Genomic DNA, 27,070 nt, shown 5'->3' with positions numbered 1-27,070 from the left:
CCCAACTTCAGTACTACCGTATGGATGTGGACCAGAAGCATATATCTAATGAAGATAAATAGAGAGGAAAAACGGAAGAATCCCATTGAAAAATTGCCAGGTGAAAATTGCATGTTCATGCATGGTCAAAGATCTCAGAACAACAAGCTAATAACCACGTAGCAAACCGGGGAGAGAGTTGCAGACCATGTTGGTATGATGAGCTCTAAAGGGAGATATAGAGATGACAAGCTAAATTGCTGACTGCGTTCTTTGAAATATCCGCTCGCTCAAATACACCAATCCCTTAGAACAAACCGTTGACAAAATGGAAAACACAGGCATGCCTCATAAAATCAAAATTAGATTGATAGGACATACCTGCTGAATGTTCGCCACTAATACCGGTGAAAACGGATTGCATAAGGGTAAATAATGAGTGAGAGAAGCGTGTCTAAGTGAAGGGCAGCGCTCATACATGCAAGAGATAGTAATATATCCAAGATATAGATGTTGTGAAAAGACTAGTCTGAAAGGTGTATTGTCTTTGAAGGATAACAATTAAACAGAACAATTAAAGATAATTGCAAAATATATAGTAGATCGTGTCATCCAGCAACCGATTGTCTTGCATGCAAGTGAAAATCTGAAGAGACCATACTGAAGAAATCCGAATAGGAGAGAAGAACATAGCATCGACTTGAGATAGAGAGGGTGACCCTATTTACTTCAAGAGAGAGAAAACCCTCTAGATCTGTGAAGTGTGATGAGTGACAGCCATGCAGGATCTGTGAAGTGCGTTGAGATAAAGATCATATATGATATGTATTAATTAGTAGTATACAAGATTACCCAAAAAAAAAAAGAAGAAGAAGAAGAAGAAGAAGAAAATTCTGTTGATAAAGACTAACACCTCATAGTATGATATTTCAAATTCAAATCTCTTTTTTTTTTTGGTTCATCACAAAAACACAAGGCTAATAAATACAAATGTCCAAATGGATAATATACATCCATTCTATGGTGTGGTCAGCAATGAATGTATTTTGACAAGGTTGATAAGCCATGATAATGTTGTAACACAGTCAAAAGGTTTGATATTGATCTGCCCTAATATGGCCCCCAACTGTAGGAGTTCAGTTGCTGCTGTGATAGGCCACCTTATATTGGTGATAGGAATCTAGTTTGCCAGGTGATGCGTCCAAAATCTGCTCAGCCCTTAGATCACCGATGAATGATTTGCAAAATAATTGTCAGATGTGGCTTGACCGTGGCAGTCGGGAGTCCACCTCCAAAGGCTAAGTCAGTTGATGAACTGATCACAAAGGCTCTGGCTAATCGCAGAGCTAAAGTATGAATACGATTACTGGGAATACGATTCAGTTACCTTCTTCGTACGTAGGTTATGACTTATATAATGTGTACCTTCTAATCCTGTCTGTTGAACTAGTTCGAGCCTTCTTCTGGTGACCGTCAAATCTTGACGGTTTGACCCGTTAATGGGGTGACGGACAACTTCCCTTGATCATACGATCCTTTGCAGCAGATGTGGCAGTTATCCAAGTTTGCACAATCGTCAGCCTCCGCGAGTTCTGATAACGTCTCTTGATGGGTTATCCATCCAAAGAATCCCGGACGTGCTTGCCTGTTGATCGTGCAAGGTTTCTTCCTTAGCACGCTATCTTCAAACCTGGTTTGTTCGAACCTGACTCGGTCAGGTTGTCCCCGACCGGGTATAAGGGTTGAACCAAGAATGGACTTGGTTCAATGATATTTTTCCTGTATCACCAGGTGTTGGCAGTTGTTCCAAATGGTTGTAACCCGAATTCCTTTCGCTTGTGATGCTTGCATTCCTTCCAGTAATCCAACAATTATGCCTATGTTCACATCCTCCTCATTGTTGAATATTGCAACCACCCCTTCCCACTGCATATTCATAGATCAGGCCCCAGCTGCGCCTAGTTTGGTTTGTCGTTTGAAAAAAAGTTCGTACACACATAAGAATCGTATCATTGTTGATTGATGCCACATGTATAAAACTAAAGTGAATCTTTCATTCTAAAAAGAGAACTATGTATTCCAAAATCTAAGCCCAAAACTGAGAGCCCATGCATTTTAGATGAGTCATATTTAGGCCCAAGAGCGCTGAAGCCCGTCTCTGAGAAAGTTAAGATAATGGACCCATGTTTCCAACCCTACTTTGGGTAATGGTGGGCTTACCATTATATCTTAGGATGAGAAGCAAAACATTTAGCTCAAAGACCCTGAATTTGTATCAATTACATCAATTATTCTTAAAAAAAGTTTCACCTCTTAAAGATTAAAGTCAAGTGATGAAGTCATCACAATTCACCAAAAAATATATTTGAAATGGATTATCCATTCTTATCAAGTATTTTTACAATACCAATTTTAACTCATCTTTCTGTTTTATTCTCTCTCCTCTTTCTACTGTTGTTCTTTGGCGTTGTCCTTCCTCAGCCCGGCCAAAATTGGTGTCACCACCAACACTAACAGAGAGCATGGGTTAAGCATTTTATGGCTCCTCCCGCAAGGTATCCATGTTCGTCTCCAAGAGCTCTGTCCAGTCTAGCACCCTTAGGTTCTTCCTTAGACCTCCCTTTTCTCTCTACATTTTATCGTATTCACGTTTGTTGCGTTCTTCACTTATCTCCAGGTTCTCCATCAGATGTCCTTTCAATATTAAAAAATAATAATAATAAATAAAATATATGTACGTCTCTTTAGTAGATCATAAACTAATGTTAGGTTCCCTTAATACAATATATTACGTATATGTCTTAACCAAACTAACACCATTAGCTGGCGTTAAGTGTATTCAAATTTCAAACCTTGAGGGACCAAAATACTCCTCAAGTTATTTAATATAATGCGTTATGACCAAAATGTCTTTTGAGTATTCACAGTATCTATTTCTTTTAAACTACATACTAATTAACGCTTAATGACTATTTCTAAAAAAAAAGCGTTTTTAATTACATGTGTTTCAATTTGTGCCTAAAGAAACAAGAGAGAGTGTTATATATATATATATATTCAAAATCTAAGCCCAAAACCAAGAGCCCATACGCTCAAGATGAATCAAATTTAGGCCCAAGAATTTACCATAAAAAGAAGAATGTATAGGCCCAAGAACGCTAAAGCCCGTCTCTGAAAAAGTTAAGATGATGGGCCTCTGCTCCAAGCCTAGTTCTGAAAAAAGTTTCACCTCTTAAAGATTAAAGTTAAGTGATGAAGTCATCACAATTCACCAAAAAAATATTTGAAATCGATTATCCATTCTTATCAAGTATTTTTTACAATACCAATTTTAACTCATCTTTCTATTTTATTCTCTCTCCTCTCTCTACTATTGTTCTCTGGCGTTGTCCTTCCTTAGCCCGGTCAAAATTGGTGTCACCACCAACACTAACAGAGAGCATGTATTAAACATTTTACGGCTCCCCTCACAAGGTATCCATGTTCGTCTCCAAGAGCTCTATCCAATCTAGCACCCTTAGGTTCTTCCTTAGATCTCCCTTTTCTCTCTACATTTTGTCGTATTCACGTTTGTTGTGTTCTTCACTTATCTCCAGGTGTTCCATCAGATGTCCTTTCAATATTAAAAATAAATAAAATATATGTACGTTTCTTTAGTAGATCATAAACTAATGTTAGGTTCCCTTAATACAATGGAAGGAAATTTCGGCGAAATTCGCCAAGTTCGCTACAGAGCGAAATAAATAAATAAACGAAATCGAAATTGCAACATGTCGTCGGAAAATCGCCGATTTTTGGCAAAACAGCAACAGTTGCCGGAAAATCGCCGATTTTCCGGCAAAATCTCCCAAGTTTGACGGAAAATCCATTTTTTTCAGTTTAATTCTCTCTCTTTTTCATTCCATATAGAAATAGTAGAACCCTACACTAAGAACCTGTTATGACCTTCATCTCTACCCAGAAAATGGCTCTAACATCGAAGGCCTGCAACCTCTTTGAAAAGCCTTTATTTTCCACCAAACTTCCATCTGCATCGTCTTCTTCTACTTCGATCTCTTCCATTCCTTCTCGGAAACCTCATTCTTTGACCATTCAGAGCTCCGTTGCTGTCGCTCCATCGGCCGTAAAGGTTGCCAAGGAATTTGCCGTCAAGTCTGTGAAAGCGAGGCAGATCGTTGTTGTCGCTCCATCTAATGGCCTCATCTTCTCCGACTCCGGATGCACCAGCCCATGATCGGTGCCCCTCAGTTTCTTCATTTTTTACGACGAAATCCAACTGAAAATATACAAAATCTCGGCGAACTTTTGCCGAGATTTCAAGGTTTCGGTGGTTTCGCCAGCCAGCGAAACCCCGAAATCCGGCGAAGTTCCGTTCCTTGCTTAATACAATCTATTACGTATATGTCTTAACCAAACTAACACCATTAGCTTGCGTTAAGTGTATTCAAATTTCATACCTTGAGGGACCAAAATACTCCTCAAGTTATTTAATACAATGCGTTATGACCAAAATGTCCTTTGAGTATTCACAGTATCTATTTCTTTTAAACTACATACTAATTAACGCTTAATGACTATGTCTAAAAAAAAAAGCGTTTTTAATTACATGTGTTTCAATTTGTGCCTAAAGAAACAAGAGAGAGTGTTACATGCATATATATATATATAATATATATATATATATATATATATATATATATATATATATATATATATATATATATATATATATATATATATATATATATATATATATATATATATATATATATATATATTCAAAATCTAAGCCCAAAACCAAGAGCCCATACACTCAAGATGAATCAAATTTAGGCCCAAGAATTTACCATAAAAAGAAGAATGTATAGGCCCAAGAACGCTAAAGCCCGTCTCTGAAAAAGTTAAGATGATGGGCCTCTGCTCCAAGCCTAGTTTTGGATAACGGTGGGCTTACCATTATATCTTAGGATGAGAAGCCAAAAAATTAGTGTGTCTACTATGTATGCATAGTGTGTTTTTCTTTAGATAAAATTTTTCCCCACCATATGGTGACCATCACCCTAAGGTTTCTCATGGGTTTTAATATAACTTCAAAATATTCTTTTGAAAGTATTTTTGGCATCAAATGAAATAGATTCTCATCCATATGTTAAAGAAAAAGCTTCATTTGTCCTTACAGCAAGAGATTATAGATTCCGAGAAAACTAGACATGACCATGGTGTTCAATGTGTGTTATCCTCTCTTGCTCCTATATAAAAAAAGACTTGTTTGGTTTTGTTTGTATAGTCTACTAACTTTTCAAATCATTAAAGGCTATTGTAGATTTAAATTTTAAGGGGATTCCTCTCTAGAGTCTATACCTCAAATGGGTTCACTTTAAGCATATGCAACATTGTTAATTAGTGTGACAAAATGCTAAGGACAAATAGATCATTAATCCATTGGAGGCATATGTACGAGAGGTGTTCAATTCGCTTCATTTGTAGGGAATAAAGTAATTTCCTAGCTAGGAGGTCAACGTGGAGACATCTTGACCCAATTCACTTCTTCGATCGAGTTATATATATATATATATGTGATCTATCTTTTTGTTTTACCACGTGTTTCTTCTCAATAAATATATTTTCGCACTAAAAGAAAGTTCATCAAAGCACATCATCCAAGCATGTTATAGCCTATGTTATTGTGATTAATTTGTATTATTATTCTTTTAGATTGATTAGTGTGTTATGATGACATTGATGACATAGATGTGCACTTATGGATGTGCACTATGTGGTAAATGTGACTATTGTGTGGTGATGATGAGGTGGAAGAGCATATGATAAGATTAATTTTGACAAAAGAAATCTATGAGTGCATACTAAAAAACTAGATGATGATGAGTTTCATCATCTAGCTTCCATGCATGGATAGGGAGGAACCCTTGGCGACACAAAAATCTTCCAAAATCAAAAATGAATTGTAAAAGAATTAAAAAAAAAAAAAGTACCCTTCATCTAATATAATGTAAGTCTCAGGGTGCCTCATCTTCTTCTTTTTTTGGTTTCCAAGGCTTTGCCCTGACTAATCCAATGTTTGACCCGGGTCGTACACCTAGCTGTGGTGGGTGAGTCTCCCAACGGGAATTTTTTGCATCTACAAGGTTTTGATACCGGAACCTTGCTTAAGTGGACCAAGTTGCTTACCACTTGGACCAACCCCCGTTGGTAATGGTGCATCATCTTCTAACAATGACTATATGTGCTTAATGAAATGTCACAAGTTGGAAGAAACATAATCTTTACTCGGGAAGATGGAGAATCGTGCCTTCACACCTTATGTTTAGAAGGGGAGGTCTATCTCTAGTCTACCTTATTAGTGCTTAGAAATTGACCGTTTCCTAAATATATACATGACAGAAATGTATGAAGAAGGCTTAGTCCTCTGTCCCTTAGATAGAGAATCCAAACTCAAGAATGAGATGGGGGGAAAGGGGGAAATGACATCCTCATCCTCGTCCTCATCCTCGTCCTCATCCTCATGTTTCCTTGGATATATAGGATGATATCACCTCCATGGAAACGGATGGAAAGAGACGGTGCACGTGTGGTCCTTCCCTTTTTCCACCTCTGCAAGGGTTTATCTTCTCTCGCCAGGCCCACATCACAACGGTGCAAGCCACGTCTAAGCATTGGAGTTCTTGAAGATCTTACTTTCATTAGGTAATGTTGGAACAAATCATCTTTTCTAAAGGCGAGGGGTCCATCCTCCATCTACTCACGTCATCTTGGTTACCCACTTTTACTACTTAAATTTTGAGTGTAAATCCTCTCCACCCAACTGCTAGTCAGAAGTTATGTGAGTGTGAGGAAACGACCGCCAGGGTGGAGTGGATCTCCACTCCCTAAATTTTAAATTATAGCTTAGGTGTTTTTATAACCAAACATTCTTCATTATTTCTTAATTTATTTTCAAAAGTTCCTCAAATTAAGGGATAACAAATTGATTCCAAGAATAATTTGAAAGCATCTTATATAAGTATCAATAGTAAATTATTGTTTTGTCACATTTTTTAAAAAAGAACCGCACCTTTTTCAAAATTAAATTTAAAATAATAGTAATTTATTCAAAAAAATAATTCCTTATTTTCTAAATTTTAGCAGTTTTATTTTAAAAAGTTCCTTACTGCAATTTTCTATAAAACCCATTTTCTAATCTCCCCTCTACAGAGAGGTGCTTCAGCTTCGACTATCATCTCTCTCACACACACTCTCTGTCTTAGAGCAGTCATGCAGTTGCAAGCCCTTTTGCAGTTCTCTGCAACTCCAGAGTTCCCAAGCTGTGAAGCTCAAACTAAAATCCTTGTAACTCCAACTCCTAAGAAAGCATCTCCTGCAAAAGTTGTAGCACCAGAACCCAAACCTAAACCCTCCATCACTGCACCTCCATTTGTTCCACACAAGCCCAGTTACACCAAAGACCTGAACCCTTTTCAGAGACTTGCTGCTTCTGTACTGGATGCTGTGGAAACCTCTCTGATTGTGGAGTTGGAGAAGAAGCATCGTCTTCCCAGGACAGTGGATCCAGTAGTTCAAATGAAAGGTAATTTCGCTCCTGTACCAGAAACTCCAGTGAAGCATGAGCTTCATGTCATTAATGGTCGAATCCCATCTGAGCTTAATGGAGTTTACGTACGTAATGGTGCCAACGCCATGCATGCACCAACTGGGGGCCACCACCTTTTCGATGGTGATGGCATGATTCATTTGGTATCGTTGAACGGTGAGACTAACAAAGCTAGTTACTGTTGTCGCTTCACACGAACGACTCGACTCGTTCAGGAATCGGGTTTGGGTAGGTCTCTCTTTCCAAAACCGATCGGAGAGCTTCATGGTCGAACCGGCATTGCCCGGCTCATCTTGTTCCACGCTCGTGCCATGATGGGTATCGTCAATGCGAGTGAAGGAACCGGAGTCGCTAATGCCGGTCTGGTTTACTTCAATGGCCGGCTCCTTGCCATGTCGGAGGATGACTTGCCTTACCACGTTGGAATCACCCCCGCCGGCGAACTCGAGACAGTCGGCCGGTTTGATTTTTCGGGTCAATTGAGTGTTCCCATGACGGCTCACCCAAAAATCGACCCCAGAACCGGTGAGCTCTTCGCTCTGAGTTATGATGTTGTGAAGAAGCCTTATCTGAAATACTTCAAATTCGACAAGAATGGAAGAAAATCACCCAACGTGGAAATCTCTCTGAAACAACCCACCATGATCCATGACTTCACAATCACAGATAACTTCATAATCATCCCTGATCACCAGGTGATTTTCAAGCTCAGTGAGATGATTCATGGCAGATCACCCGTTGTATTCGACCGGAACAAACCTGCCCGGTTCGGAGTTCTACCCAAATACGATACCAACGAGTCAAGAATCCGATGGATAGACGTGCCCAATTGCTTCTGTTTCCATCTATGGAATGCCTGGGAAGAGAATTCTGGCAATGGTGAGAAGATAATTCATGTAATTGGGTCATGCATGACTCCTCCTGACTCCATTTTCACAGAAAGAGATGAACCACTATGCAGCGTGTTGTCGGAAATCCGGTTGAACCTAACGACCGGCGAGTCAAGCCGCCGAGAGATCGTACCCGGGTTGAACCTAGAAGCTGGCCAAGTAAACAAAAATTTTCTCGGGCGAAAAACCAAGTATGCTTACCTAGCCATTGCAGAGCCATGGCCGAAATGTTCAGGCATTGCCAAGGTTGATTTGGTCACTGGGGAGGTGACGAAATTTTTATATGGAGAGCGAAGGTTTGGGGGCGAGCCATGTTTTGTTCCGTCTAAGAACCCAACCCGATTTGAAGATGGCGAAGAAAATGAAGATGACGGTTACTTAATGAGTTATGTTAGGGATGAGAAAACAGAAAAGTCAGAGTTGGTGGTAGTGAATGGTTTCACCATGAAACAAGAGACCTCCTTTAGATTGCCTTCAAGGGTTCCTTATGGATTTCATGGTACTTTTGTTACTTCAAAAGACTTGATTGGACAGGATCTTGGTTCTTAGAATCATAATCAAGATGAAGATGATGTAATTAGTTTTTTTCCCCTCACACTTCAACCAACTTCCCCCCCCCCCCCCCCCACAATAGAGAAATTTGTAAAAAGTGTAAGAATTGTAACATGTTTGTTAATAAAAATATTTATTTATCATATGATATCTGTTTTTATTATTATTTTTTTTTTTGTTGCAAACCCCGGTTTTCAAGGTTTTGTCCTGACTAATCCGGTGTTCAACTGGGTCATACACCTGACTGTGGTGGGTGAGTCTCCCAGCGGAGATTTTTTGCATCCACCCCTGTATTTTTTTTTCTTTTAATTCTTTTGAAAACTGACATTTAACTACATTCTTAGGAAGAATAATTTTTTATAATACAAAATTGATGTGTATGACAAGATTTAGACAAGATTTAGACAAGAAGATTGCCTTACCTTTTTTTGTTATAAGCTTAAAAAATCATTTCTATTAGATGACTTGTGGGCATTTTGATTAAACTCTAATGTCTGGGGCACAAAGCCAAGTAATTATCCTAACCCAAAAGATCATGAGAAGCAAAAGCAATACTTAGTCATGAATCAGGATTTCATTTTTTTAGTATTACTAATTATTGTGTGCGTGTGTTGTTTTTTTTGGAAGTCAAAAAAAGCTTGGTCCAATTGACTAGATAACAATGGAAGTTCAATTTTTTTTTTTTTTTTTAAATAAAACATGTTTTACAATGGATATCAAGCGTTCAAAAGCATTCTTTCTTTTTTGAAGGAAAAAAAGTGGCCAAATCTTGCAAACTTTATCAACCAAGTAGATGAGATGAGCTAATGAGGAAAGCTTTCCAAAAGAAATTTGTTTTTCCAACAATGGTTTCAACTATAACAATTTAAGTAATATTTTTTTGGGGTATAAATAATGTAATATAAAATAAAAATCATACAAAGTTGGTTAAAAGAATGCCTAATTTTCCAACGAAGATCCCATGCGATTAATAAATGTGTTTTCTAAGAATCGGAGGAAATATCTTCATATGGTATTTTGCAAGAGTAGGGGAAAAGGTAGAGATGACATCGTTGGTCTTCCTCCTCCTCCTTTGTTGGGCTGGTATGGATGACATCGCCTCTACAAAAATAAATGGAAAACATGATGCATGCATGGCTTTTTTGAGAATTTATTTGAAAGAGCATGATCCTCTCCTTTTAGTATATATCTTCACCTCTCAAAGGTTAATGAAGATATGCTAAGTTCGCCAAATACTTGTTTTTGGTAACTAAATAAAGAGACTTTCATTAAGAAAACATATAAATTCATGGTTGAGGCACAATAAGGAGATCCTGTAACCATGGTATGGAAATGGGTCAAGACGTCGTGCATGTCAATGAAAAGCACAACAATGCAAGCCATGGCTCAGCACAAGAGCCTTGAAGATCATAGGATAATGCACAAAAACGTCATCTTTTTCGACGGGTTGGGGTCCAATAATCCACCCACAATTTTAACCCTCACTCTCACCCAAAGGGTTGCATCATTCTCAATTAAACTTGGTTATCCACCTCAATATGGACTTTTTTGGACCACTCACATTCTAAATGATTCTCAATATGGAATTTTTTGGATACTGTCTTATTTTATTTTTCTAATGTCACTTGAATTTATGACAACCTAAGGTTATGTTGGAAAGTCGTATGAGTGGTGGCACAACCATGTTCAACTGAGGCATTTGATCGTCCTTGTATGGATAAATGATAAAATACAGATTGAAAGAATTAAAAGCTAGTGACAGACCTAAGATAACCTTAAGAGAAGTGGTGAGACAGAATATAAATAGCTTAATCCTTGTATCTAGCATGGACTCAAATAGAGCTGATTGGAAGGCAGGAATTCATGTAGCCAACCGGCTTGTTGAAGTTGATGTTGATATTGTATTCTTTTTTTTTTTTTGATGATACCAAAAGAAGATTTAGGCTGCTGGAAAGAAATTATGTGTACAATTTATACCTCCCTTTGGGTAGAGGATATGAAACCATAAATACTTAAATTTGAATGGAGTGTCTCTCTTGAGTCTCCAGTAGAGAAGTGTCACTGAGACCTAAAATATGAACATGATATGTTGTTCATCAATAACTAATATTGAAGAGAACTTAAAGCCAACTTTCTGGGAATGTGCAGAGATTTTCTGATTGAAAAAACCACTCAACATGGTCTCTACTGACCAAGGTTTTGAAGTCAAACTAAGAAAGAAATGAAGTTCAGAGTTTTAATGCAGTACCTTCCAATCTGTTACTCAAATAGATAAAGGAATCCATACTCCCTCTCTTCTCCATCTTAGATTCTTACTTTTCCTCAATTTTTTTAGTGTATGTGTTGTTGGGGAGAAATATAGTGAGATAATTATAAGGATCACATTTTGCAACCAAATAATTTTATCTGAATTGTTTCCCTTAAAAACAATAAATTGATTTATTACTAATAAAATGAAAGAATATTACAAATATCATTCCTACTATCTATATCTTCTACAGAAATCAAGCTGTATTGAGGCTAATCAGTTGGCCTCCAAAGAAGGAATTGAGTGTACTTACATTTTGTTTGACATACAAGGAAAGCCTGGGCTTCATCGACCCTTGGTTTGAAGTCTCAATGACATGCTACGTAGCCTGTTCGCTACCTCTGTGAAAGACGGCCGAGCTGCAGGATCAGGAGACCAGCACTGTTCCATTAGCATTCTCCACTGCGTATCACAACGTTCTGGAATTGGTGGCCTGAGACTGTTGTTGACAATTCCTCCTTCATGCATATGAGAAGGTAAGTAGGTAACTTGTTTAAGAATATCAACAGAGTTGAAGTTACAGTATGTATATGACTGATATCGAACATAAAAATGGTAGAACAAGAGGTTTAAGTCACACTATTGGATGATGAGCCAAGATAACCTCAAAGATGTTATGCCTAGGTACAAATTAAAAGATGCATTTCACACATTAAGCTCCATGAAGCTCTTCTTTCCTTGATATGATGTAAATTTATGGAAATGATCAAGAGTTCAAAATTAATTAAATAATCGTTCGACAGTATATGAAATGCGCAATTATTCTAGTTTGGGTTCTAAATGCTCAATTATATCTAATCAGAATGAAGATGAAATTCCCAGAAATAATATGCAATATATTATTGCACTACATGTAAGGGCAACAAGGTTCTCCAACTTCATACCTGGGAAGGAACCCTTCCCAGAGCTCTATAGCCATCCTCAACGATCACGGGGAAAATATATAGAGGAGGGAAAAAGCTAACACAGAAAAGAGAAATAAAAGTGAGTCATTTGTATAAGACTCAGAGAATTCTTATCAAGGCAGCTGCGCCTAGGCACCTCCTCACTTGTCTCTGGGGCTCACCATAAGTGCTAATGTGTCTCACTGTGTGTTACGCCTGACTAGTGCTTGATGTGCAATTTAAAACAAATACAGTAGTGCAAAAGGTAGATAGTCATACACTAACATACAACCAGTGAATCAGAGCTCAAACTCAAAATTCTCAATTGATGGTAATGACATTAATCATAAGTCAAGGATGACTCACCAATTATTGCCCCACAATGCATATTAGCATATGGCTCCTCTCCAGTCAGGATCTCCCACATTGCAATGCCAAACGAGAAAACATCAACCTGTCAATGGTCAATTCTATTATTATTTTCCTAGGTAGCACCGTAGTTTAGTCTCCCACTACGTCAATTTTCAGGATGGATAATGTTTCTGACTAACCTTCTCAGAAACTCGACTGCTGTTACCATTCAACAATTCAGGTGCCATCCATGGAAGGGTTCCTCTAACACCACCTGATACCAGAGTATTACGTTTAATTCTTGACAATCCGAAATCTCCAACCTGGAAAGCAAACCATGAACAGAAATGAGGGTATTAGTAGCTGTTCTGTGCAGATAGAGCTACCTTCAGATGTACATACATTATAGTTTTACCTATAGTGCAAGAACTACAGTGATTGGATTCAACAAAATATGTAGCAGGATTATAAGAACTTCAATACATTCAATTATCCCTCAGGATTATCAACCAAAGTTTCTTGAACAGAACATTCTGCTCTTTTTAGAATGTGAGTTGTGAGTTAGAAACTCAAAGCTTCGCATCTTCATTGGTAGAGAAGGCATATTAAGAAGATTAATCCAGGAATACATAACAAGTCAAAGAACAGCTAACTTGATGAGAGTTCAGGATATCTTAGGTGTGCATGTCAACTTAGATGCTTATACAGGCTAGTCAGAGTTTTTTTTCGTACAAAGCTAATATTTTCCACATCTGTTTTTTTTTTTTTACCTTGCATACAGGTCGTTGAGAATCCCTCATATTGACCAGCAGATTGTCACACTTTAGATCAAAGTGTACAATATTCTTTGAATGCAAGTATTCCATGCCAAAAGCTGCATCCATGGCAATCATAAGTCTTTTACGTCGATCAATTGTCCTACATAACATATTTAAGAGCCCATAAATTGGCATTGAGTTGGATAAAAGGAATGGTTAAAGTCAACGAGTATGCCCTTGCCTCACCTCCCACCCTTTAAAAATGAAAATTCAACAATGACACACCTATCCTTCCTAAGTAGGACATGTCGAAGTGATCCATTCACCATGAACTCAGTTACAGTTGCCAATGTTCCCCCGACGCCATCTGGGACCACACCATAAAATGCAACAACATTTGGATGGTGAAGTTTTGATAGGATCTGCGCTTCTCTCCAAAAGTCTTTAGTCTGCAGACGATAAAAAGAACTAACATGAATTATTGTTATTATTTCAAAAAAAGGGGGGATGCATGCTTCAGTCATATTGAGAATCATCCTGTCTGAACTTTAGATCTAATTTCTTCTAAATTCTAATTACCAATTAATGTAATTTAATATTGTTACATTTTCTAATTAAAATAACTATGCTAAACAAAGACAGTTAAACATTACAATTAAGGTAGATCTAACAAGAATTTAAGACTAGAAATAAAGTCATTGTATCCTCTCTAAATCTGCTTGTACTCCTCATATCAGTCTCATTCAGCCATCCTATCCACACTAAAGCTATATTCTTCTGGGAACCAAACAACAATCAATATTGGAGAAGGCAATTTAAACAGATGTAGCAGAGCTGGAGTGTTAAAAGTGTGCAAAGAAGGTTTGTGTTCCTTGAGAACCCCAACAAAGAATTGAAAAAGAATAATGAAACAAGAGAGAAGTGAGAGATATGAGGAGAGAGAAGATTTAGAAGAAATAAAAAAAGTATATATGAACAGGAAAAATTCAAGCTAGTCAATGAAATTGTGATGGAGGCTCACCAAACGCTCCTCTTCGGATGATCTTCCGACAAAACAACTTTTCTTGATCCTCTTAATAGCAACATCTGTTCCCCGCCACTTTCCATGATAAACCGTTCCAAATGTACCCGTTCCTAATTCACTTAGTTCTTCAAGATCAGCATTTTTTATGATCTGCCATCATTTGAAATATTTTATTGCGTAAAGAATCTGGACATTTACCAACAAAGTTGACCAAAAAAAAGGGAAGAGGAGATAGAATAATATAACTCATATGTATCAAATAAAATATGAAGTTTTGTACCAAAAATTTGCTTACATATAATGAAAAACAGTTAATCTCATTCAAAGGAAGAACTATGGGAAACAGATGAACCATTATCTTGTAGAAAACTACAAAATGTGCAACAATTTTAAGTTTAACCAAATGTCTATAGAAAGAGGCCAATATTGACCGTTCATCTGATATTCAAGAATCAGATTAGAAAAATGGCCAATTATAATTGGTATAGGGGTGGGAATCTGCGATTTCTTTTTTATCTTCATTTTTCTTTTTCTTTCTTAGCCAGTAAAATAGAAGAAAATAATGAAATATTTGTTCCTCTTTGATCGAAAATCCAAAAAAACCCACTTAATTATGGAAATATTGTTTCTTCCTGATTCCAATTTCTTGGGTCCCGTGATTCCTCCCAATTCCTATCCGACTCAAATCAGAATTGAAGGTGGTCAATCTTTATCTGGTTCCAAGTCTTTAGCAAATGCAGTTTTTTTTTCTTTCTTTTCTTTTGTGGGGGTGGGGGGGGGGGATGGATGAACAATTAAGAAAAATGAAATTAAGGTCTCCTTTCTTTATCATAAACTATCCCTGTTTTCGTATGCAACAGAAGTTGCTCTTTAAACACAAGTGAGCATCCAATGGTTGGCAATCGAGCTCCTTACCAATTTGGATTTCGAGCAGCATTTTTGAGGAGCTTGGAGCCCAAAAGTTGAATGTGCCAAGATGAGGTGGAAAAAGGGGGTTGCGTGCAGCATGATGGCCAAACAACCGACGCAGCATAGGATCCCAATGCTACTATTTTACATACTTGCAAATTTGTGTTAACTGGTAAATGACAAAGTCAGATTTAACTCCATTTCTATCTTAAAGTTTGTCATTCTTTGTAATCTGTAGTTTCTCTTTCGATGAATCTTTCCATCAGCCAAGGAGTTGCCATTTCTCAACACTGAAGTATTATTAAACTTAAACGTGGATGCCTCATAATCTCACAAAATTTTAACAGTAAACTTTTGAGTGCTTTTGAATGATCACTGCCATGAGAGACAGCCAGGGTAAGATGTGCTTCTGAAGGAAGCTAGGAAACTTTCTTCAACTAGGTAAGAGACCAACCTATGCTATTGTTTAATCCTCACTTCAGCTGGTGAATTTAACCCATCATTGATTCTGTCTCCTTTAGTTGCAAATTAGTCTATTATTGGTTCCTATTGGTCTTTAATTCGTACTTCAGTATATCATCTCAGCATTCTATTGATTCCCATTTATTCTCTGTTTAAATCAAGTCTTCAGCCATGTTCCCAATTCAGTCACTTGTATTTCTAGCTTTCTAGCATTGCTCAGAAGGATACCTATTGAGATTTATGCATTGCTATTGTCTGAGATCAGTAAATTATGTTTTTATTCTGCATAATAACTGTCTAATTCTCTCGCTCATTTAGAAACTTTCTAATTCTGTAACAATCCCATAACCTCATATCTGATGTCAGATTTTTTTTAAAATCAAGTTTTGAGGATGTGTTTTCCACCCAATTAGGTACACAGGATTGAGAATGATAAGTGGATGATTTCCTTGGGATTGCTTCCCGAATTTCTATGGTCGTTCTGGTTCCCAATCTTAAATTGGTAGATCTATTTTTCCTAATATTCCAAGTAATTCAGAAAAGACTTCCGCACAGCATTCTACTTGCCTTTTCTCTTCCTATCATCCTTTTCTGCACTTATTTCCATGGGTTCGGGATAAAACCTACAACATGACCGTTAAGGTGAAGAAGCAGACTCAAGGCTGACTACTGCCATAAGTACCAAAACCATTACCCAGGGTTACACTTTCGTCACAGGCTACTGATTCAGAGATGTAACAGATCCTTGGAGTATTTAAACTTGGATTTTCTTTTTCCATTCCATTTTTCTCTAATATTTTCTTTGGAAACCTTCAAAGAAGCTTGCAATCTCACTGTGAGGTGCAAAGCAACAACCACAAACCTGACAATCATAAAGACCGAAAAATTCAATCCAACACACCTACACCTATCTCAACTTCAACTACCGTCAGCATACCTACCTGAATTGGTCCATATAGGATAAACTAAAAATAGCAAGGATACAGCTCTATATGTGTATCATATGATCTAGATCTGTGGATCTCTCTGATCAGACCATTATATATGTGCACATACATCAGTTTCTCCTGCTCTACATATAGCATCTACTCCATCGAACTTTGGACTTCTAATTTGAATTGGAAGAGACCGATAGAATCTCCTTAGGGGCTAAGGCCCAAAAACAAAAGAATTTCTGAGATTTTCTTAAAATGAGGAGAGAGGTGGATGTCAACTCATCATTATCCCTTAATGTCAAGATGATTTTCTCCTACTCTATCTTTCTCCCTTCTTGCCTTCCCAAATAGGCCTGCTGATCCATCCCCTTTACTTTAAGGTGTTGACTATTCTTCAGATTCAAGAGTTGAGCTACACAGCATGTGAAATTTCTGGTACCTAGAAGAAAGTAAGACTAGTACCACATTCTCAAAGGGAATGTAGAAGACTCTAATTCAAAATAAGAAGTCTATCACCGAACATGGTGAAGATTAAATGGTCAACCAAAATAAGATAGCAATTTACTAAATAAAAAAGTCATTTTCATTCATTTCTTTTTGAAATGATTTGCGACTGTACAATGCATAAAATTCATAAAATCAAACCTTAAATCACAGACAGGTCAAGTCAGTTGAGAATAAAATCAAATCATGAATCACTGGGATGTCAAGTAAAACATACTAAATGAGAGATAATATGAAAATCTGCTAGTAATTAAATAAAATATAGATCTCAAACCTGCAAGCCGTAAATGCCAGCTTCAATTTCAGCTATCACAGAGTCACAGATAGGTTCCATATCTCTATCAGGTTTAGTATCCTGGATCATAAAAGCACACTAAATCAATATAAGAAGTATAAACAGGTTACAGAATTGAATACCCAATGCAATTGACAAAAGAATATACCTCAGAGTCTGGAGTAACGCTTTCAGATTCAGTAACCCTTGATGATGAGATATCATCACTACTATACAGTACACATGGCGCAACTTTTGAGGACTCTTGTTCAGGAGGTATACTATCAGTGACATCTTCAACAGCAACTACTGATTCTGGATGAACTTTCTTATCAAGATTAGTCAAGTGTTCTAAATGGACAGACATAGCATCTTCAGTTCTTAATGGTTCATACAAGTTTACCCCATGGCCAACCTTCTCAGCAGGAAGATTTACAGTATCCTCATCAAGCAAAGTAACTTCTCTCTTCAAGTTGTTATCTATAGTTGGATTCTTATATGAAGGCCATGCGAGGTTTGGGTCAGCTGTCTGAAAGTTTAAGCTTGAATCAGCACATTCTCCAATGGCAAACGGAGATAAATTTACAGAGTTTTCTACCACACACTCTTGGTCACCCATTTCTGTTCGAGACTCAAAATGTAGCAATGATGAATCAAAAAGTAGGTCGGTTACAGAATTCATCTCGCGGCACTGTTGGTTGGGACTTTCATGGTGAACGTTTACTAAAGCCTCAACTTCTATATTCCTGGAGACATTATTCACCTCATATTCAGGCCCACTGTATATTGGCTCACTAGGTGTATGCAGCTGATCATCAGGACTACTTTGGCTCTTCAAAGGAAGCTCTGATGTATTTTTTTCCAATTGGTAGCCTTGAATATGGTCTACCATAATATCAGAAGAAGCTTCTCGAGCAATCTCTGGTGACATAGCAATGTTGCCTCCAGGGACTTGTAATTGTTGCGGAGAATCGTGAACACCAAAAACAGCACTTGGATGGTGATCAACATCTGGCGACTTGTTCCTAGAGTCCACATCATTAGCAAGTGGTGTATTTCTGATGTTGCTTTGGTAATGGTTTCTATGATGCAGACAAGGATCTTTCTGATCTGTCAAGTTTAATATCTGATGACTCAATCCTGGACTTTCCTTGTAAACTTCCTGTGACATGAAGTTGGGACCACTCATATCTTCAGAAAATAACTGGTATGTATCATGACCACCAGAACCCACACCTTGAGGTAGTTGACTCCTATTGGAGAGTTCCGGACAACGAGAACTTGGAGAATCTACTCTCCTCTGGGAGCCAGTAGAGTCTGTACCCTGTAACACCATCTGAAATTCATTAGGAAACTCGCTGCTCCCTTGGGGAGCTGCTGACTTCACCAATGTAGGCGATTGCATGGCTTCAAAGTTGAGCAAGGATGATGGGGTTGCACCTTCCTGCAAGCAATAAACAGAGCTCTCCCCATGCTCCTGCAGCTGAGAATCTGATCGTGCATGTGGCATCCCATGATGAGAACTAACTGAATCATTCGATCCTGAAAACATTCCCATACGATCTTCAGGATGCGAGAGAGACTGAAGTGACCTTTCCTTGACCATGGGCCTCTCACAGTAGTAACCCGCCAAGTCTCTGGCATTCCGCACAAATAACAATGGAGGCGGAGCAAAATCTCTGCTGAGCCTGCGCTTGTGGAAATTTACTCCATGGGTTCTGTTTGTTTGCTCTACATCCACCATAGGTTTGCTAGGATGGTGATAATTCATTGATGGCCCATGTCCATGGGATGGATGATAGTAGCCAGTGGCATCGATGCAGTAGTTATCAGGTGGTTTGTCAGTGGCAAAGGGACCACTGCTTTCATCACTACCATGACCCAACTGATCCTCATGTAATTGCATCTGAATTGTCTTAGAATCTTGTTTGCGAACTGTGGATGGTGAAAAAGGAGGGGAATGAGTTGGGGACATTGTTGGGTTGTGGGAGACAAGGAAAAACTGAGCTGCAGGACGTGAAAATACTCCCACCATATTGGGGGAACCAATCCCATCCTTGATCTCCAGAGGATGTGGTGCAGTAGGAGAATCCTTGAAAAAGCTTGGGGTACCATCCATATTATGTCCCGATAGGCCTACCAAGCTCTGGCCACTAGAACTTTTTCGAGGGCTGGGATCCAGTACGCCATTAACAGCAACAACATACTGGCATTCAGAATTGCTATGCTGTGAACATGGGCTATCAGATTCACTTGAAGAGATGAGGAATATCCGCAATCTTTGAGAACCTTCTACTCTTTGAAGCCCATGGTATTCTTCTATCATATGAGAAAGATCCTCATCTGTTGATACAGATATAAGGGCATCAAGGTCCTCACCTGGGAGCTGGTATTTGATTGTATGAGGTTGGTTGCAAATTGCTGAAGTCTTCTTCAGTAGCTCCTCCAAAGAAAGATTCTGCCTGATGGAAATGATCCGTGTTTCTCCACCCACATATCGAAGCTTCCCATCACTTGGTCGGGGCAAGATCTTTCCACCAAAGCTGCATAGAAATTTCATCTTGCTGTATTGAAAGCCATCCAAGACTCTAGATGCATTAAGAGGGTAAGCCTGTGGTGACTCATAAAGAGGAAAGGGTGGAAGAATTGACCCTTGCAGAACTCGAGAATCCATTTCACCAGAAGACTTTGCTGATCTTTGTCCACTACCAGTATCCCCCTTGTGGTGTCTACACACTTTATCATAATAAGCTTTATTTTCAACCTCCGCAGTGTGCCCTTTTCCTGAATTGTAATCTGATATCTCAGATCCAGAATCAACTCTCTTTAGGCCAAGAATGCCGGTTAGATCTTCATATCTCAGCTGATAATTTTGATTAAAATTAAAGTCCCCATTGTTTGTATTCTCTTCACCAACATCATGCATGATGGGTGCTGTCCTTGTAGCACTACGATCTTGAAGAAACTGCAGAGAAAATTCCTCACCTGTCTGTACAGAGATATTTTGTATACGTTTTTCTGTATGCAATCCATCACCGGTCACGAGAGATGATGATTCTTGCTGGATCCTCCTGCCTGAAGGGTGAGCTGCCTCACTACTCATGGTTTCAGTTGTAGCAGGATTCTTTAGCACTTATAAACATTCTACATTTTTCTGAGCCTTTATTCATTCTCTGCTCCTTGACTTTCCAAACAATGTGCTGGCACTTCTCCAAGTTACTAAAATAACTTTCATAACTTCTTTCTCAACTATAGATTCAGCAATTCATTAAGTTTCAGCTCAATTCCTCACGATTTAGAATCATCTTCCCATTTTCAATGCAACCACATAACAACCCAACTCTGTGTAAAATGGAAAAGTTTGATGCAACGGTGCAGGTACATATTTCCTCTTTCGACACTATCAATAACAATCCTATAAGTGTTGTTGTCTGCCAGAAGGAATTCAAGAACAATGGGTTCTCAATAACTATTATTCCATCACATGTGCATAGAAAATCTAGATGAATCATATGTATAAGGAACTTCTGAATAGATATAGTTACACCAAGGGCCTGGATTACCCCAAACCAGGTAGCTGAAGAAAAATTGAAACAAGGAGGGTCCATCCATCACTCCTCCCTCGAGGATGCACCCATTAGTAGAAATTCCTCGGCAGTGAAATGGAAAAGGTTACCAATTGAATATAGGACATCTGCTCAGAATCAATAAATCAATCGAACCCAACATCAGATTAATTACACATCAGCATTTTACAATATTTAGAAGAAAAAAGAGAAGAATTCTAGGAAATGTGAAGGAAACAGAAATGGGGGCATCGAAGAAATCAAAATACAGACAACTTGGACTTGGACCCATATTGAATGTAAACCTGCCGAAACGAAAAGGACCGAATTGCAGCAAAAACAGTCAAGAAACGTTGAATAATTGAAAAGGGTACCTGTCCGTTGAGAAGTTTGATCTCTTCGTCGTTCAGAATCGCTCTGTCAGCTTAGCTTCCCTGGTGTCTCTGTCTCTCTCCCCTTGGCGAAATTGGATTTTTGGGAAGAACGAATCAGAGGAAAGCAAAGCCAAAAGGGGTAAACGGACAACGGTTCTGGGTTTTGTTGCAAGTGTATGTGAGGCTTGGGGGTGATTGCGATTGTGATTGAGAGGGGGTAAGAAGAGAAGAGAAGAGCTGCTCCGTTGTTTACGCCTCGAATTTCAATATCAGGCGTCGGTGAGAGACATAGCCGAGAAGAAAGCGGCATCAAGACAGGAGAGAGGCTCAACTGATAACAAATTTATGAAATCCTTTTTTCTCCCTCCCTCCCTCCCTCTTCTGCTTCCTACGTGGACCTGTTACTTAATAATCACTTGAACATGGGATAAAAGGTTTCGGATTGTGGGCCCTGGCTGAGAGGTGGGACGTGGGACAGGTTTTATTTGCTTATTTATTTATTTATTTATTTATTCTTTTTTAAAATGTGGGAAGGAGGTTGACAGTTGGACTACAAATTTACGCGGGGAATTAAGGAGAAGTCTCCCTGATGGTTCAATTCCTAAAAATATTTTTTATATGTTTTTTTTATTTGTAGACCCCAATTATTTTTGTAGTTAAAAAATATTCAGAGCACAAATTGCTCGCCCGACAGGGAGGTGATCCTAATTCCTCACTATCAACCTCGTACAAGCCCAACTATGGCTGAACAGGTCCCACACTAAATCAAAATTCTTGACAATCCCAATCCCCTTGGACTAGGGCGAAACCTGACTTATCTTATGTAATACTTACTTCCCCAATATATAAAAAATGTTCGTTATCCCCCAAAAAAAAGCTCATTAATAGTTCGTTTGCTTGCAAGATAAAAAAGTGGCAAAAATAAATTTGTGAGATACACTTGTAATGCAATGAAAATTTGAAAAGCAAAAGAAAATTTTTTGTGAAAAAGATAATAAAAATGTGAGTCCCAATTTTATCATTTCTTTTTCTTTCTTAGAAAATCAATACTTACAATGTCTATTCCATTGAACTAAACAAACCATGATTTGGGATTTCAAGAAAGACTTGTCCTTTTCTTCCCACCCCACTTCCAAGTTTTTCAAACAAACCGGCCTCATTGATTCAGTGTGGATCCTCTACCACCCACCATAGTTAGAGAGCAATTTTGCTTCTGTGGAGCGTAATTAATGCGCTCCACGGTCAAGCGAGCCGTCCGATCTAATAGGACGGCTCGCAGCTTATTTTCATTAAAAAATTGTTAAAATCTCTTAAAGCATGGGTTTTGGTATTTGGTTCGGTCCAACTAGTACTAGGTGGTCCGAGTTGGGTGGTTCAAGTGATATGGGTAAGTGAAGTATTGGTATGGAATACCAATTGGTTAATACATTTTAAATAGAATACATACATACGTATATACGAATTTTAAAAACTTGAACAAACACTTCATTTTCAATTTTCAAAATCTTTTGAAATACACTAAACCACAACGAAACCTCTAATTTTTGAGTCTGAACCTATTCGAGCTCTGAAAATCAAACAAGAGAACAAGAAGAACAGCAAGCAGGAGGAGGTTGAGCGATTTTTTGAAACACAAACACGATCGAAGCCTCAAGAACTTGGAGAAGCTCGCATCTGATCTATCTGGCTGAGGAAGAAGAAGAAGCAGAGGAGAAGACGAGTTGACGGTGTTGCTATTTTGAACGGTCTGTATCAGGTTAGAGTTACAGTCCTTTTGTTTCACATCTAACTTTTGTTCATTTCTTTATGGATCAAAATACGTTCATTTAATCCCATACCCTAGGTTTTTCATTTATTTCCACTTTATTTATCAGTTGCAGTTGGTTTTTTTCTTTTTTGTTTCTTGTTTCTAGTGAGTTCCCCATGATCTATCACCCCTAAGTTGCTTAAAATCCCGGTTAATACTAGTTACAACTTACGAGTTCCTTTTGTGTATGTTTTTTTTTTAAGTTTCGTTTCGATTTGAAATTTCTCCAGTTTCGACCGAAATTTATTTGTCAATTTAGATGAAAGCTTCACTGTAGTTACCCTTGAACATCGACCTAAATGAGCTGGTGTTGAATATGATATTCCATTAATAGATTATTCCTTAATATCATATTCGTTTTGATTTTGTTGTAACGGACTAAAAATTTTGCCAAGTAGTATTGGCATGACCTGGTGAATGTTTAGTGACTGAAACATGATTGAAGATACTTCTATAGCTGGCATAAGCTAGTGAATCAATTCTATTTTGCCAAGTCCTTGGTTGCAGGCTCATGAAGAGTCTAGCTTTTCCTCCCTTGTTGTGTTGTAGGTTTTTATGAAGTTGCTAATTACTGTGTATGTCTTCTATATATGCTGACATATTTTTGAGTTCTTAGATCAAAGAGAACAATGTTTAGGTGGGGAACCTTGGATGTTCAAAATGTGGTATGGTTCTTGTAAAGATCATTGATTTGAATGCTGGTTATTTTGTTTTCCAAAATTTATTCCTAGAACTTTCCAATGAATGGCATTGCAACTAATAGTTTTGGTATTCTGTTTTTGGATATTTTTTTGTCGGGCGTTCTTTCCTTTCTTGTATATATTGATGGTAAAATTTTAATCAAGTTATGAGGCATTGACATTATGTTGGAAGCTTCTTTTTTCTTTTGTTTTATTGTGTTGGTGAAGAAATGGCTTTTTGTTAGTGGTATGTAATGATACTTGTGAATTGTGAATGATTTTTTTAAATGTTCCAAGTTCCAAAGAGCATGGGGTGGTGCAGGCTTTGGTGGGTGATGTTTTAAATTGGTTGTGCCATCTATTAAAGAAATAAAGAGAATGCTTGGTAATGAAAGATATGTAGGAACTTGGCATATAGAAACTGAGCCAAACCTTGATTGTCCTCATGATAAACTAAAAACAAAAGCAAATAACACAACATGTGATCTTCTCATTTGACATCAGGCCTCTTTTGCTCATCATCTTCTTGTGTTTGTTGATTCACTCTTTTCAAGGTTTTGTGGTGGAATAGAATAATGGGTTAAGAATAACCATGAGAGGGAAAAAAAATCTGAATGAAGATTGTGTTGGCCCCTTTTGTTGTATGGAGTTATGATATTTTGGGTTTCCTTCTTAGTATGGCTGCATGCTTCTCTGTTCTTGTGATCGGTTTGTATGAGCTTATGGGAATTGATGTTGGAATAACAGCCTTGATTTAGTTAACCATTACTTTAATGATTATAGATTCTTTTTTAACTTGGTAGTGTTAATGACAAAATAAATTGTTAGTTTGACTTGGTATTATTGATGAAGTAAAATGCTGCCGATGATGGCTTTGTAGGTTGGATGTGCTTAGCCAACTTAAAGTGTTCGAAAGTACAGATTACCTTTTCAGTGTTAATTTTCTTCATCATATTAAATTCAGCATCATTGTGGTCCCTTCCGAATTCACTTGATTGGCTTATACTGAGATACCTGAGAGATTTGCTGCCAATTCTAATTTCTATGCTAGATGCACGTGGTTAGCTTTGTTTGTAAGAAAATAAATTTTTGGTGCTAGCCTTTGGATGAGAGCCCTTTCCTACCACTCTTCAGATTGTCAATGTTCTTTAGTTCTTTAAATATGAGTTGATACTGATCAAACCCGTTTTTTCAAGTAGTAGTTGTTATATATCGTTGTATTCCAAGATCTCTTACTTTTGTGATGTTTTTTTTCTTCTTCTTTAATGTGTTGTCTTGTTTAAGCATGTTGTTGAAGGAATGTGGTTCACTTCTCTTTGCAATCTTTAGGATTTGTATTGACCTTTGTATTGCTCCCTACTATTATTTGGTGTCCTTCAGCCAAAGAATAGAAAACTTATCAGGCTTCACAAGTTGGAAGAATATTTGAGTGAAATAGAGTTGTATCATCCAGGGTTAGGAACTGGTCACTATGATGCATAAGGGTTTTGTTTAAGTTACTAAGCTGGTAAAAAAGGTGAACACTTGTCTTGGCCACCTATCCGGATTTTGTTGCTCTCAATATCTTGATTTTGAAATGAAACACAACTTTGGTTCATCTTCTCCTCTGCTTCTTCTTCTTCCTCAACTTGCTGCTTCTCGAGGTTCTCCAAGTTCTTGAGGCTTCGATCGATGTCAATATCTTGGGAGGACTAGAGAAGCTCAAGAAGCAGCAGGTTGAGGCAGCGGAGAAGACAAACCAAAGTTGTGTTTCATTTCAAAATCAAAAGCCCCAACTTTCAGATTCAGCCGTCTGCCTCAGCAACAACTCTAGGGCTTTGCTCTCGTCCGATTACAGGTGCGGATTTATCCCAAACAAGTTCGATTTCCTTCGTTGTTTCAGTGCGGATTTTGCTTCTTATTTTTTTTGTTCATTTGAATTTGTTCCCCTTCCGGCTGCTATGGTTTCTCGAAACAACGAAGTGGTTCATTTTGTCTTTATGTTAGTTTCTTAAGTTGTAGATGTTCTTCTACGTTTCTCGAGTATGATTCCGATATGTGTGTTAATCAATTTTTCCTTCGTTTTCTTTTATTTGGATTTGAGTTTTTTACCTAAGTTTAAGCAGTTGTCAGTGTCTTTCATTGAGTCGATTACAATGTTGTTTTTCTTAATTTTTATTTGTGGTTTTTAAGATCTGCTAATTGACTACAACTTGCACTTATATTAGTCTGAAATTTTCCATTTCACTCCCACAAAGCCACAATTAGTTAGGACTTTATCCTGCACTCCTTCTATGATGAAGTTTGGTGTAATGGAAGTGATGCATTACATTTGTCTAATCAAGCTAATTGGTATTTGGAATATTTTATTTTGTCATGTGGATAGATTCCATAGCCTTTGGTGTATGTTGTTTTGTTCTATTATTAGTTGTTTTGAAGTATTTTGTTTATGTTATGATCATAACACAGGGTTTTCTATTAATTAATTTTTTTTTTGGGGGGGGAGGGAGGAGGGGGATAAATGGCTTGGCATACAGGATTGGTCTCCATAGATCTTCTTTTCTCTTTTGTCAGTTGATTATGAAGTTAGTTTCTGTAGTTTCCTTCTCATCATATCAGTTCTTACTTCTGATTCCTTTCTTGGCATGAAATCTTATATTTTCCAACTAGGGATTTACTGAAGCTTTAAAACTAACTGTTCGATTTAAAATCTAATAGCGTGCTAAATATCTGGTTTCAGTTATGAATCTTCATGTGGTTTCAGTAATTGGTTTTTGTTTTGATTTACTATAGTCCTATTGTGAGTTTGATATCAAACTCTACTGTTTTAAGATCAGATGCGATTCTCTTGCAGCATATTAATCATATATCATTGCTGAAAGTTGTTGGTTTTTGATACTCTTAATTGCCAATTTTGCTACTATCAATTGCATGAGTGCGGTTGACAGTAGCAAAATTGCTTAATTGCGGGTTTGAATCCCATATGAATAATTGGTAATAAATTTATAACTTCTAATAGTTTGATTCAAATAACCCTATTCTTAGTGGGATAACTTTATTAACTTTCAGATCAGTTCATTGGATCAAACTCATCTTTTGAAGTCTTGTACTAGACAACTAAAGTGGCATCAGATCAACTAAAGTGTTCCCGATATAACACATTGTCCATTATTTCAAATCTGACCAGTCCTAGATCTTTCCTTATGTTATTCAGTTTTTTTTATT

The 27,070-nt window shown here is 37.7% G+C and overlaps 3 protein-coding genes across 4 annotated transcripts in view; 2 read left to right on the top strand and 1 right to left on the bottom strand.

Annotated features, from left to right (window-relative positions):
• The window catches only part of LOC149022896 (uncharacterized), a 64,104-nt gene that overhangs the window by 5,203 nt on the left and 31,831 nt on the right, over positions 1–27,070 (top strand). The gene's annotated exons all lie outside the window — the stretch shown is intronic.
• On the top strand, positions 7,211–9,034 carry LOC149022898 (9-cis-epoxycarotenoid dioxygenase NCED3, chloroplastic-like). Its single transcript, XM_089147359.1, has one exon. The coding sequence runs from the start codon at positions 7,252–7,254 to the stop codon at positions 9,025–9,027; it is 1,776 nt and encodes a 591-aa protein (XP_089003485.1). The 5' UTR covers positions 7,211–7,251; the 3' UTR covers positions 9,028–9,034.
• On the bottom strand, positions 10,670–21,746 carry LOC149022897 (RAF-like serine/threonine-protein kinase 20). 2 transcript variants are annotated; one of them, XM_089150780.1, is made up of 9 exons: positions 21,380–21,746; positions 17,609–21,133; positions 17,440–17,520; positions 14,353–14,505; positions 13,617–13,780; positions 13,344–13,491; positions 12,774–12,896; positions 12,589–12,676; positions 10,670–11,796 (listed from the first exon to the last, which is right to left on the bottom strand). In XM_089150780.1, the coding sequence occupies exons 2-9, from the start codon at positions 20,540–20,542 to the stop codon at positions 11,624–11,626; spliced, it is 3,864 nt and encodes a 1,287-aa protein (XP_089006906.1). In that variant the 5' UTR covers positions 20,543–21,133; positions 21,380–21,746; the 3' UTR covers positions 10,670–11,623. The 2 variants fall into 2 exon arrangements, 1 of the variants encoding a protein (XP_089006906.1); XR_016172478.1 differs by lacking the exons at positions 10,670–11,796; positions 12,589–12,676 and having other exon boundaries at positions 12,808–12,896; positions 13,344–13,447.

Source organism: Hakea prostrata, chromosome 3 (genome assembly GCF_041222555.1).
Source record: "Hakea prostrata isolate BN-2017 chromosome 3, UWA_Hpros_2, whole genome shotgun sequence".
In the NCBI taxonomy this organism is placed as follows: Eukaryota; Viridiplantae; Streptophyta; class Magnoliopsida; order Proteales; family Proteaceae; genus Hakea; species Hakea prostrata.
This window is presented reverse-complemented; position numbering and strand designations above follow the sequence as displayed.